This window comes from Brassica oleracea, chromosome C1, assembly GCF_000695525.1.
Source record: "Brassica oleracea var. oleracea cultivar TO1000 chromosome C1, BOL, whole genome shotgun sequence".
Lineage (NCBI taxonomy): Eukaryota > Viridiplantae > Streptophyta > Magnoliopsida > Brassicales > Brassicaceae > Brassica > Brassica oleracea.
Genome location: NC_027748.1, coordinates 7,779,849 through 7,793,353, shown reverse-complemented (window position 1 = coordinate 7,793,353; position 13,505 = coordinate 7,779,849). Strand labels below are relative to the sequence as shown.

At 35.7% G+C, this 13,505-nt stretch overlaps 3 protein-coding genes and 1 pseudogene across 3 annotated transcripts; 2 read left to right on the top strand and 2 right to left on the bottom strand.

Annotated features, from left to right (window-relative positions):
* The first annotated feature begins 711 nt into the window (after positions 1 to 711).
* Positions 712 to 2,594, top strand: LOC106305744 (ras-related protein RABF2b). The gene is made up of 7 exons (XM_013742113.1): positions 712 to 906; positions 1,314 to 1,391; positions 1,472 to 1,639; positions 1,729 to 1,777; positions 1,856 to 1,929; positions 2,133 to 2,226; positions 2,334 to 2,594. Exons 1-7 carry the CDS (start codon positions 868 to 870, stop codon positions 2,432 to 2,434), a joined length of 603 nt encoding a protein of 200 aa, XP_013597567.1. The 5' UTR covers positions 712 to 867; the 3' UTR covers positions 2,435 to 2,594.
* A 1,449-nt stretch (positions 2,595 to 4,043) lies between these two features.
* On the bottom strand, positions 4,044 to 4,745 carry LOC106330523 (cell division cycle 5-like protein). The gene has a single exon (XM_013768978.1). It carries the CDS (start codon positions 4,743 to 4,745, stop codon positions 4,044 to 4,046), a length of 702 nt encoding a protein of 233 aa, XP_013624432.1.
* Positions 4,746 to 8,318: 3,573 nt separating this feature from the next.
* On the bottom strand, positions 8,319 to 9,063 carry LOC106330516 (annotated as a pseudogene).
* Positions 9,064 to 11,440: 2,377 nt separating this feature from the next.
* LOC106330510 (heat stress transcription factor A-4a) lies at positions 11,441 to 12,124 on the top strand. Its single transcript, XM_013768967.1, has 2 exons — positions 11,441 to 11,626; positions 11,701 to 12,124. Exons 1-2 carry the CDS (start codon positions 11,441 to 11,443, stop codon positions 12,007 to 12,009), a joined length of 495 nt encoding a protein of 164 aa, XP_013624421.1. The 3' UTR covers positions 12,010 to 12,124.
* The last annotated feature ends 1,381 nt before the right edge of the window (positions 12,125 to 13,505 follow it).

The following is a 13,505-nucleotide window of genomic DNA, read 5'->3' as shown; positions in this document are numbered from 1 at the left end:
GCTTTCCAAAGATCTAAGGGATCTTTGGTTCTCGCATAATCATGCGTAAGATTTTCATCTAGATGCCTTCTCAGAAATATCACGGCCTTAGCCTTTTCATGAGAGGTTGATATATTGCCTTTTTTTATTGTTCCGAGTATTTCCTCGGAATCTAGATGAAGCTCCATGTTTGTAACTCATGTCGTGTAATTTGTCCCAGTTACTTCCAATGCCGGAAACTGAAGTGTCTCGATTTTTGCCATTTGTATTTCGAATCGCAGAGTGATCGTGCTGATAACGTATTATGAAAAGAACTGGAATTTTATTATATCGCGGGAATTTAAATAAGGGCGAAATTTATACTCGTAGAATTTATAACACTGATAGAAAGAATTTTATTATAGAGAGAAGAGAAGGTTGAGGTGTGTTTTACAACGAACGAAAACGTTTGTATATATTGAAGAGAAATTCCTTGTGCAAATAGTGCAGCGGACCTCACATCTTTTATATTTTCAAACATTACGGTGGCTGTGTTATTTGACTTTCGTAACAATATGATGATTTATTACATTCAAGAAAATGTTATTAAACCCTTCGTAATATTTATTGGAAGTGTACATAATAATCAGGCCCGGGTCCAAATATGTTTGGGCCTTGTGCATAATCAATTTTTTTGATACGATAAATATAACAATTGTTTCCTTTAATTTTATCTTTAATCTTTACATAAGTAGTGCACGCATTTATTTGGGTTATCTCCTGGAAAGAAATTATACAGAATATTTGGTGGTTGTTGCCGACGCGTCTTCTTTCCTCGCAATTTTGGATTATCTCCGTCTTTTGATCTTCAATCTCGTTTCCAGTCCACAAGCTCTCTCAAGCGTAATCATGGCTACCGCTGGAAACAAGACCATCAACGCCAAATTGGTCCGTCTTTTGTGATTTCAATTCATCCCTTTGAGTTTTGATCGTAACTTTTGTGAGATTTTTATCAGTTTCCGATTTGATTCTTATTTGTAATCAAGAGAATGTTGATCAGATTGTATAGCTTAATCTGGTTTTCATGGAGAATCTTCATTCTTGTTTTGTTTTTGTTAATTGTATCTTATGCGTCATGCTGCTTAAGAGTTCTCATGGTGGTGGGTTATTAGCGGAATATAGGAAACCGTTTTTACTTAAAAGCTAAGAAACCGTTTTTACTTAAAAGCTAAGAGACCGTTTCTTATTTTCCGCTAAGAATCCTATCCTAACCCCCCCCCACATTAATCATGCTTTAACCTCTAAGAAGCTTGTTCTTTTTTTGATTTGGTTCTGTAATTGGTTTAAGCTTTCAGGTGTTACTTGGAGATGTCGGCGCTGGAAAATCGAGTCTTGTGTTACGTTTTGTTAAAGATCAGTTTGTTGAGTTCCAGGTTTGTCACAGTTTCTCCACTGCTCTCACTTTTCTTGTTTGTTCATATTCTGGTGTCTTTGATCAATCGTTTTGTTATAGGAATCAACCATTGGTGCAGCTTTTTTCTCACAAACACTATCTGTTAACGATGCGACTCTCAAGTTTGAGATATGGGATACAGCAGGCCAGGAACGGTATCATAGCTTGGCTCCAATGTACTACAGGGGTGCTGCTGCTGCTATCATTGTCTTTGACGTTACTAATCAAGTTACCAACTCTTGAAAACTTGTTTTAAAAAGTTTATTGATCATTGGATGTGCTTTCTTCTAAGTTCGTTTGATTTTCTATCTTCTCAGGCTTCGTTTGAGAGGGCAAAGAAATGGGTTCAGGAACTGCAGGCACAAGGTATTGTCTATAGCTAAGTTTTTTTTTATGATTTCCACTTACTTGGTTGTACTATTTATGTGTGTTTTGTGCGAGTAGGTAACACTAATATGGTCATGGCCCTTGCTGGAAACAAATCTGATTTATTAGATGCAAAGAAGGTTTCCGCAGAGGTAAGCAATTGCTCTGTCCTAACTTCTCATTGTGATGTTTGGATATTGCTTTCAAGTTTAGAGTTGAGATGAGTGTGTGTGTAATAGCTTAATAGCTGATCCATCATGTGAGAAATCGTGTTCAGCTGTATTTAGTGTCATTACCGTCTTGGCTTCTGAATTTTGCTGCTAATGTGAGAAAACGTTAATGGTGTTTCTTGTAGGAGGCGCAAACATATGCTCAGGAGAACAGTCTTTTCTTCATGGAAACTTCAGCCAAAACCGCAGCTAATGTCAAAGAGATATTCTATGAAATTGGTGAGCTATCGTTAACACTCTCTAAGATTCAATTCAAACAGTTTTATTTTTATTTTTTTGCTTCTAGTACTAAATGATGTTATACCTTTCTCTTTTGACCGGTACAGCAAGAAGGTTACCGAGAGTGCAACCTACAGAAAACCCAACAGGAATGGTTCTACCAGATAGGGCCATGGATAGGGCAGTGAGTTCATCTTGTTGTGCTTAGTTATATGTAATGGAATACACTTCCCTTAAAGGGGACCTTCTGGTCAGTCAATATTAAGTTATGGACTTCTGTGTTTTGCATATCTTTGCTTTGTTTTGCTTGTCTGAACATTTAATTTACCAATTAAAAAGGGTTGTACATGAAGATAATTTCAAATTGAGATATGATGTCTACCTCATATTGGAACTAATCCAATTGTCAAAACACCAAGTATTTTCAAGTTTTAGGAACTGTAGACATTTTTTTTTTTCATCGGAGCTTCCTGATTAATCACAAGTTTGAGCAACTCTCTTTAAATTATACTCGAACCAAAAAAAAAAACTGTTTTGCAATTTGTGCTTACAAGTTTAAAGAATCATAAAGATATCAAAGAATAAAAATAATGAGGCTTCCAAATGATGACTCCTGTAAAAGTCCTGTTGGTTGTTTAGACCCCTAGTGGAGAACCAAATTCTTAGACCTTCCTCCAGCTCAGCGGTCGAATGGTTGATAACAGTAGAATGTCAGATTGTCAGTTCAACTTGTAGTATACTGATCCTTCATAATGCCCCTTGCGAGTGCTTCCCGGACTCTTTGGGAGAATGGACAGGAGAAGAAGAGATGTTCCATTGTTACCTGTTGGCCCTGGCACAAAACACAGTCCGAGTTGAATGTTGGTGTGGTGTTTCTTGTAAGGATAGATTTTTCTTGGTTTTGTCCCTTCCACGGTATAAAATCAGAATTCAACTCTGGTTGTGAATTTAAAGATTAGATATACTTGACAAAACAGAAACATGTCTTGGAAACAAGTTTTTGTTCCTGGTTTTGTATTTTTCTTCTGCTCTTTATACAAAAAGACCGAGTTAATCAGATAATTCTCAGATCAACAATCATGTCATATAAATGAAACTATCAAACAAACAAACAAACTGTTAGCAAAAAAACAAAACAAAAAAAAACACAATAATCATGTCAACGTATATCAAACCATAGTTAAGAATCAGAAACAACTTACAAAAGAGATAAAACCCAACAAGTAATTCCCTAATAATCTTGTTAATTAGAATTCAGTAAACTAACCAAAAACTTCAAAAATCGCATGTAATAAGATCTCAAGAACAGTTATAAGAGGGGAGAGGAAGAGTTACTTAGTTACATGGGAAGAGGAACAAGAACCAAAACAGAGGATTCATCGGCATCTGAAAGACTAAAGACTGATGCTGTCGCCGTCTTTCAATCCGTTGGCCTTACCATTATTGTTCCACCCACAAGCCAAAACGTAATGCAGGTTCTTCATCTTCCAACTCTTCAGAATCACACCACGAAAACCGTTCTCTCCCACACCCATATTTTGACTGTTGTTACACTAAACATGTAACAAACGTATGCATCAAAATAACAGGTAGAAAAGCTATGACAGTTGAAGATCATATACTTGCCAAGACAAGTTTACAAGAAGACCGAGTTCAATTCAGATATTTAAGTCAACAAGATAAAAGTAAACATCAACAAACTGAAATTGTTAACACAAAACATATTCATGTCAAAACATTCATCAATTCAAAGTTACAATCAGAAACAACAACATTCATCTTGTTTTAAGTAACTGTGCTTCCACATCCTGCCTTCTTCAATGGTCGTCAGCGTGACGATCTTCATCTGCAGTGTCATAAAATCCAGCGGGTGCCCTCTTTTCAAAAGCAATCTCTGCACTATAGTCGATCCCCTTCCCCTTCCTGTTCCTATGCTTCCCATCATCAATCCCAGCTGCTATTAGTTCCCTCCTCTTTTGAAGAGAAGCAAGACTTCTAGCTTCCTGAATTTGCTTTTCTCTAGCTTTTCTTTTAGCCTTCTTTCCCCTAGTGTTAGCCAATTTAGCCCTAGCTTCAGAAAGCATCTCCATCTCATCATCTTCCATGTCCACTGGATCAGGACGAGCAGGCTTTGATTCTGCATTAGGATCAATCTCACCAGGACGTAATTTCCACCCTGCTTCATAACCTTTACCGCATGATGATGCATCAAGAAGCTTTTCGTACCTCTCAAGGCACTGAGATGGCGTGCGCCCCACGGCAGGAGCGATTGTTCTCCACTGAGTAGGGAGAATCTTTGCGAGATGTAGAAGCTTCTCATCTTCTTCGACGGTCCATTCGGTTTTCTTGATAGACGGATCCAGCCACTCGTTCCAGCGAGCTTTGCATTGTTTGGCTGACTTGCGAACGCTCAGAGACGAGATCCGACCCCATTGGTTCTTACCGTACTTCATCATGGCGGCTTTGAGGACCTCATCTTCCGTGTTCTTCCACGCACCTCCCTTAACCATATTCCTCATCTTCCCTCGAGATTAGGGTTCGAAATTAACGAGGAAGAAAAGATTCAATCAACCTCTCCTTTGTTTCAGAGCGAATAAGAAAAATAGTGAGAGAAATAATGGTTGTGTAACATTAAATAGTTAAATACTATTTGGGCTTTTGCAATCAAACCGCCTCAGATCTACTAGGTGATTAACCGACTTCCTTTTTTTCTTTGATCTGGATAATGAAGAAAAAGTTTTACAGATATTATAAATCAAAATAGGCCATGTTAACAGTTCTACGAAAAGTTAAGGATATATACCCTTTCTACAATTAAAGTTAATAGATTAAAATATTACAAACAACTAACTACCATCAATTATTTAAAGAATGTTTTGATTTAACAGTTTTTAATCAGATTTATAATTTTATTTTCCTTTTTTCATTATATTTTTCCAAACGAGATAAATAATAAAAGGAAAAATATTTAAAATTAAAATATACAGTTGGAAAATATCTTTAAAATGGGGAAATTTTACAATAATTTTACTACTACTTTTCATATTTACCTTTATGATAACCAATTTCATAAATACACTAAGTTTGTGATGAAAAAAAAACTCAAAATTAATCATATTAAATCATTTATAAAAATTTGAAAATTATTTCTAAAAGTATATAAACCCAACCTCATCTTCTAAATACTAAACTCTAATTTTGTTTATATGTATGGCTTATCAATACTATTAAAAAGGACAGAGTTTTAATAAATCTAATTATACAAAGTTGTTGACCTATTTATTTTTAGTATCAAATGTTCCAATACAAAAGGGTCATCTGTCTATCGTATCCGTCTCATCATCCTCCATTAAAGCATCAAGTGCTTTGCAGAGAGGCATCAATGTGATGTTTAATATATATTTTTTTGATCAAACGTTTATTCCATACACACATTTTATTCAATGAGATCAAATAAATTTCAGAGGGAGCATGAATAAAGCAATCTTATATTTCATCTCTTCCATTATATTAGAGCATCAAGTTCTTAACAGATATGCATCAGTGTCCAATTTAATATATCAAAAAAAATTTATACATTCATTTATTTATCACTTATTCGATTCATATTAATAACTTAGTTATAAGAACTAAAATTGTGTTTTTCGTCACATTTATTGAATTACAAAAACAAAACCAAACCCTATAACAGAAATAATAAACAAATATTTTATACTTTAATATTGATTTTTTTTTGAATCATAAATATATGTGTATTATACACGATTTTGAAAATAATTGATGTTGATATATTCGTATCTTAATAGTTTTACATAATTATCGTCAAATTTTATAGAAAATGTAATCTAAAGATTCTTTTAAGATCTCTTATTAGTAACAACCAAGATATTTAAAAATTTATACCCTGATTTTCGATGGCCTATACCATCTATCTCCTTATATTATAAATAGACATTCATTATTTAAAATTTATAAGATATATGATTTATCTATATTATTAAAAGAAAATGATTCTTAATAAATCTACTTATGAAAGGTTATTGCATCCTTTCATTTTTTAGTCTAATCTATAATATAAAACCAAATATCATAACATGCTTTTATCATATCAACAACTTAAAACTTATTACATTTTAATAAATAATCCACGATTTCCAACAATTATGATAACGACAGTTGTTATCATTTTGCATTTAGCAACCCACATTATTTCAATCACACGAATGTATAAAATATCTTGATTTTAAAACATTTAATTTAAACTCTTGACTTTTGAAAATTTGATTGAAAATATATCAGATTTTTCATATGTTAGTTTAGTTATACCAACATCATTTAATATTTCTACATTATATCAAGGGAAAAAAAATGTTTCGAAACATAGGGTTCATGTTTGAATCTGTGGGTTGGATTCTTTGGATCCTAAACGTTTGACATAACTAAATATTTTAAAATTTATAGTTTAAGTTAGGATTGATTATTTTTGGTTCCTGATTTGTTCGGACTCATAATTCAAATATCTGTAAAATAAATTTAATTTTTGAATACATAACAGGTTCTTATTGGTTTGGGTATTAGAATCCAAAAAAAACACGAAGTATATATCCAAAACACAAAAAAAGACTTGAAACACAAAAATACCTGAAATCCAAAAAAAATACTTGAAAAGTATTCATATACTCAAAAGATCCAAAATTTTACCGTAAACCTAATCCATAGAACCGAAAACAACCAAAATTTTACCAACCTAAAAGATATTTTTCTAAAATTGAAATTTTACCCAGAACCCCAAACTATAACCGAAAACCCGAACCAGGAACTTAAAAATATCTATAATGCCGAAAACATATATGAAATACCCAAACATACCTAATATACACAAATCATTCTAGGTACTTTGGGTACCCGATCGAGTCTCGGATAAGATCCAAACTGGAACAGAGTTTCGCCGGTCCAAAAATATATTGAATAGATACTTTGCCCAGGACTCAAATCCGAACTGCACCTGTATTTTCGGGTTGGTTTCAAATTTAGTTTTTTAGATCCGAAAAACTGTCGAAGCGTATGAAAAAGTTAAAGAAAATATGTACAGATAAAATCTGAAATAATAACGTATAACAATCACAAAACATTAATTCATATAAAACTTTTTTATAATAAAAATACCCGCGCTTAGAAAATCTAGTAATATACTTAAAATTGACTTTAATTAACAGAAAAATCATTTTTGGGATGAATGTTATATTTTGAAATCTGTTCTTTTAGTACTTGAAACTTTGTGTTCTTTTTTAAGAACTTAGTTTAAAACCTCAGATTGGTTTGCTAATAATATGTGTTAAGCTTTTGTGGGTTCTTAACATGCTGGTTATTCCTCTGTGTGTGCATGTGTTAATAGATCGTGGTGATTAGAGAGACCCGAATAAGAAATACATTTACTTGGGATAGAAACGCTTCTCTTATAGCCTTTGTGCATTTTCATGCTCAACCAGCCTCCAACGTTCAGTACTCCTACCCTGATTTTACTTCTTGCGCGCTGTGCTTTGCTATATTTGTCGGTTTGATGTTCCCGGTCAAACATTGCTCAAGTTTCTGTGATATCTTCTTTGGCTTATCAGTTTGATAGAGTTTAACTACTTCCATGTCACCTCGAAGAAAGAATTGGTAGAAAGCAAGACTTGGCCGAAGCCGAAGACTGTATATATTCATAATTCAACTCTGACACTTGGTTGTTTGACGATTCACTATGTATTTAGAGACTATATATACTTTTGCCAAACTCTTGTTGCTGGTTTTATATTGTTCTTGCTGTTTATACAACTAAACTGAGTTAAAAAATCCGTTTCATTCATCAAGATTCATGTCAGATAAATAAAAATAACCAATAAAATGAAACTTTTAAGACATCAAATCATAGTACAGAATCAGGCAACAACTAAAAATCACTTGAGGTAAACCCAACAAGGTGTTGTAAGATCAAACACAACTGTACCAAAATCCTAATTACACTTCGGAGAAGGCACTAGACACAAACCTACAGAATCGTCTCAACCAAAAGAAGTTATCACAGAGAAAGCAAAAGAAGAGCTACTCTGTCACATGGGAAGGGGGACAAGAGCAAAACAGAGGACTCCTCGGCACCTGAAAGACCAAAGACTAATGCTGTCGCCATCTTTCAATCCATTAGCCTTAACAACATCGTTCCACCCACAAACCAAAGCGTAGTTCCAAGAACCGTTCATCTCCCATCTCTTGAGAAACACCCCCCACTTCTTGATGCCTTGATCGACAAGAACCGCCCCCAAACCCATCTTTTCTCTGTTGCTGATGTCTTCCACGATGATCCGCGACTCAGCGGGTATCAAGAAGTCGTTTCGGATCAGTTTGTGGAAAGGGATCGAGAGGCGGCTCTGGCTTGGTTTGACATCGGTTTCGAACAGAGTCTTCTCGAAGATTAGCATCGGGTCTGCGGCTCCTTTCGTGTTTCTCATCAACTGGACCACCCAATCCGGCGTGTCTTTCCCCTCCCATGTGCTTTCTTGAAACAGCGCTGCTTTCCTTCTTGCGCGGCACGTCTCTTGCGGCTGCTTGTGTTGTTGTTCTCTGTTAGGCACGAGGAGGAAGACGATAGGGAACTAGGGTTTTGTGGGTTTTTAGTCTTAGTGTCTGAGGGAATCGTGTTAAGATCGAAGAGTTGTGAAGAAGAAGAAGCACCGTTAGGGTTTTGAAGAGGTTTCTTTACCGATGATCTTGGTTTTCTTCGGAAAAGATCGAAGATTCTCTTCATTCTCTGTTCGTCTTCTTCTTTTCGAGATACGGTCTTCTTCTTATCCGTGTAACATGTTGGCTTGTGTTCTTGTTCGTGCAGCAAAGCCGCAGTATCCACCAAAAGAGAAAGAAAAAAAAAGAATAGCGTGAGGGAGAGAGAGCGAGTTTGAGAATTGAGTATGAGAGAAGAGAAAGTGAGAGGAAGAATGGTTGTGTTTAACACTAAATAACTATCTGGTCTCTCTTGCAACCAAATCCTACTACGATCCTCATCAAATATAGCCGTTGTTTGATTTCCATTTTTCACTAGCTCACGTGAAAATTACCATCTAGTCCCTTTTTTCCCCCAACCTTGAAAATTCGAAAAAAAAAAACATCCGAAGTAAATCAAGTGTTGACGAAAGTTAAGGTTTTTGCTTCGGCAGTAGAGACGATTCAATCTGGCAGTGGGCAAGAGACGAGGCGATCGTTAGAAGCTGTTCAGTTCCAAGGTCTAGTCCAGTCCTGTATTATAAAGCGTCGATATATTTTCACAATACAAATCGTAACCGTACACGTGTTGATTTCTCCATCGTAAAGAGTTGCAGCGCCCCAACATTTTGAAACTATTTAAAGTTTTCCCCGAATTGTTTGATAGTAGTACAATTTACACCCTAGCTAGTTGTTGTAATCTAACACTTTGCATGGCGTCCCTACATAACATATATGACTTCTTGCCTCGGTAACTAAACATTGTTCTTTGAAAATCCGACTTTATTTTCTTTAGGTGCTTGTTTCTGATCTGGTAGGGACAACCACTCTTTTGTACTTCCCAACTTACTTTGGTCATCCGTGCTGAATTTTTTTTTTTTTTACGACAAAGCACGACAAGAAGAATGAACCTTTTGAGTTTTTCTTCATCTCCAATGTCGACCCAAAATCATCTGGTAATCCCATGAAATCGTTAATGGTAGCTGCTCCGAGACCAACTAGGAAAAATTGTCAAAAGAAGAAAGTGACCTTGTGGGAGCCTATGGAGCTTATGCTTACCGTCTTAGCGAGGAACGTTTCAAAGAAATTGGAGCTAAGTAAGATAGGATAGGCGTAAGAGTCGCCTAAGAGCTGATTCTTGCTAATGTTTACACATGTGATAAGAGTGAGGAAGAAAGGCAAAATTTGGTTAACTGACACAAATGCGACTTTGAGTTTCATCGCTCTGAAAGAGAAGACAAAAAGCAACCAGCGTTGACTCTGTGAAAGAAGGTGGTGGAAAGTATATTGATGGTTTGGTTTGCGATGGAAACGTGTGCACCAATGCCTGATAGGTTCAGACAAAGTTGTGTATATATATTCTGAATATTCTGGACATGATCTCTGCTAATCTAAAGTAATAACAAAAGAATTCTCAGTAACTTTGATCTTGTATCACCAAACAGTCGTATGAAAATACTACACTGTCAGTCTTACGTATATGTATGTATATAGAGAGATTCAGAGAGAAAGCTTTCTTCTCTAATACAAAATTTTCAGCTAAAGGCGAAAGTGCTCAAGATCTCGAGTGGCTTGGGAACCCTTCATTTTGTAATGGACTGCAAGGAAAGAAGAATAACAACTGCTACATTATTAAAAACTCAGATTAAAGAACTTTACAAGCTTGAAATGTAGAGTCTGAGGCTGTTCTAAGATAATTTAACTGGTATGTTTTAACTCAAACAAAAATTAAGGTGGATCTAAGCTGTTTTGTGGGTAACCGTATCCAGTAAACTAAGGTGAAACAGGCGTTTATAAAATTTCAGAACTTACCAGTGATGAAGATTTAGAGGAGAACCACGTTGATAAATTTCCTCTTGGCAAATGCAAGCCACCATTTGTTTGGTGTCCCATTAGCTCTATACGCCACGCTCAGTAGCCTCCCACTTGTCTCCTCTCGAACCTGCTTCAGATAGTTCCTGAAAAGATCCGACATTTTGAAGCCAACAAAACAAGAGGGCTCAAAGAGTTAGTTAGCCAGTGAGGATCAAACTTGCTCAAAAACGGGCCCATTAACATGGATCATACTGTTCCACTGTAACATCCCGTCTCCTGTTTTGAGCCGATCTTTCAACGCTAGCCAGGTGATGAATGAGAACTTTGGGGTTGAGTGAGTGAACTAAGCTGCTCTGCTCCAGTTGCAATGTGGCTTATTCTCACGAACCTGAAGCCAAGTCTTTTTTGAAAAGAAATGTAGCTAGGAAAGATTATTTACTATTTTAGTAATTTAAATACATATAAATAAAATAAAAAGAATATGAAAAGTTATTTTACATTTTTAGATCATAAACCTAGTCTAAGAAAACAAATGCAGAAGCCCAATAATAGCCCACAAAAGTAGGTGAGATATGTCATATGTGTATTGATATTAGCATTGGTCTCGATCGATCTTTGATTATTTACATTTTGGAGGATTTTAGGGTTTGAAGCGTGTTTAGCAATGTATCAGTTCCACGTCGCTGTATATGAGATTGTGGATGATCCTTCATTGGATTCAACAATCTCATGGAGCAAAAGCAACAAGAGTTTTATCATCTGGAGTCCTAAAGAGCTATTCACGAAAAAGATTCTTAAGAGATTCTTTTGCTGCAATCTGTCACAGTTTATCACCGAACTTGACACATACGTAAGTTTTCTCCTTTTCTTTTTTTTTTTTTTTGGAATTTTGCAGTTTAGAATCTGAGTTTCGCTTGTTGGTAGGGATTTGTAAGAATTGAGGGGTCCGACGAGCAATTGGAATTCGGACATAAGCACTACTTTGTGAGAGGTAAACCTGAGCTTTTGACCAAGATGCGTCTCCAAGCTGCGATGAATAGGATGAAGAAAAGTGCCCAGAAAGCCAAAGCTAGAGCTGAAGCAGAGAAGAACGGCTCTATGACTTTGAGACGTGAACCTCGGATTATAATACATGCCGACGATGCAAGGATGAAGTACAAGCAAATATTTGAATCATCATCAACGATAGCTAAAACGCCACTAGAGAATCGCTTCCGACATCTACGAATTTGATCACTTGTTCCTGTTGCTCTCTTGGGGTTACAATGCATGTTTTGCTTAACCTATATTTTAATCTATATTGCTATTTGTATCAAACCTTGTCCCGTTACTTTGTGTAATATTTAAATGGTAGCTTTCTCTTTATTAAGTTGCAGTGAATGTTTAAAGAAACACTGGCTGAAACATCCACAAGAATGCTTCTGTTTGTAGTCTTAAAGCCTCTCTCTCTTACACCTGAGATCATAACTAACTTGTGATGAATATTTACTGGTCACTTGAGAACAACCGCATTCTGAAGCTCTCCCTATAGTTTGCATTCCTCTCTTTTTCTTCTTCTTGATTGTAACCAAATCCTAAATGGAAGCTAGATATTCTTCTCATATACCTTGCCTTTAATCCTCTGAGTTCACTCTCTTCTACGTCCAGTCACCTCTGAGCTTTTAACAACCTCATCGCAAGGTTTGCGTTTCAAGTGTTATTCGGACAAGGATGTCTGGAACAGAAAAAAAAAAGAAGAAAAAACTCATCTCTGAAAACATGAAATAAGCCTCATTACTATCTGTCGGCTAAACATTCTTCTCATTTGGTTCTTGTAGAGATTTTGATTTCCCAATCTTCATGTTTATGTGTACACTTTTTAATGTTTGGCGGCCTGACCAACAACTTGTAAGAAACAAATGATAAGACGAGTCTTTGGTTTAATAAAGATGATGTTATATGCTAGAAAACAAACAAACAAATTATTCGATACTTTCTGATTGCACCCTCGATCCTAGTAGATTAAAATCCATCAAGTTTGCCACATTCTCTATTTCAATACAACTGAAAGCTTTATCGTTCAAACACTTGTTATCATGATTGTTTCTCACTTTCTTGCTGTTGCCGATGGGTGATTGATGCCCTGCGGCTAAATTCTTGTGCACATGCTGAGATACCAATCAATTGGCGGCCACAATGAACAAGTTAGTTGAATCATATACCACTATGTTTCCTTCACTTCCTTCAAGATTTACAACTCTCACCGATAATTTTCACAGATGAGACATTGTACGGGTGCACAAGTAAACTGATCTAAAAACCTAAACCGAATCCGACATCTAAATACCTCATATTGGAACTATGTATCTAAACACCAAGTAGTTTCAAGTAGTATATTCATCTATGTAGCACGGGGACGTCGATTTAGGTGCTGTACCGGTACCGGAAACGTTTCGGGGACGGGTACTTCACGGGGACAGTACTGGTACGGCTTTGGCTTGGGGACGGTTAGAAAACATAGCTATGAGTAAGACTAGTTTTCACGGGACATAATGCTTGTGCAATTGTTTTTTTAACTGTCACTGTTATCTTGATTCTAATTTTAATTGGCAAAATAGACATATTATAGTAAATTATATCTAATTATGTTAGATTCACTATATAAATTTATTTTTTTATAAATATTTTATATTTTTTACTAGTATATATTTGTCGTACCCGTACCCATAATTTTTAAATTTTCCCGTTTC

What these genes read in the sequence shown, in the direction of transcription:
- LOC106305744 (XM_013742113.1), top strand. Translation starts at nt 868, where the DNA reads ATGGCTACCGCTGGAAACAAGACCATCAACGCCAAATTG. An exon ending in AGACCATCAACGCCAAATTG is followed by an intron (nt 907 to 1,313) that starts GTCCGTCTTTTG and finishes TTAAGCTTTCAG; the next exon opens with GTGTTACTTGGAGATGTCGG. An exon ending in CAAAGAAGGTTTCCGCAGAG is followed by an intron (nt 1,930 to 2,132) that starts GTAAGCAATTGC and finishes TGTTTCTTGTAG; the next exon opens with GAGGCGCAAACATATGCTCA.
- LOC106330523 (XM_013768978.1), bottom strand. Translation starts at nt 4,745, where the DNA reads ATGAGGAATATGGTTAAGGGAGGTGCGTGGAAGAACACGGAAGATGAG.
- LOC106330510 (XM_013768967.1), top strand. Translation starts at nt 11,441, where the DNA reads ATGTATCAGTTCCACGTCGCTGTATATGAGATTGTGGATGATCCTTCA. An exon ending in TCACCGAACTTGACACATAC is followed by an intron (nt 11,627 to 11,700) that starts GTAAGTTTTCTC and finishes GCTTGTTGGTAG; the next exon opens with GGATTTGTAAGAATTGAGGG.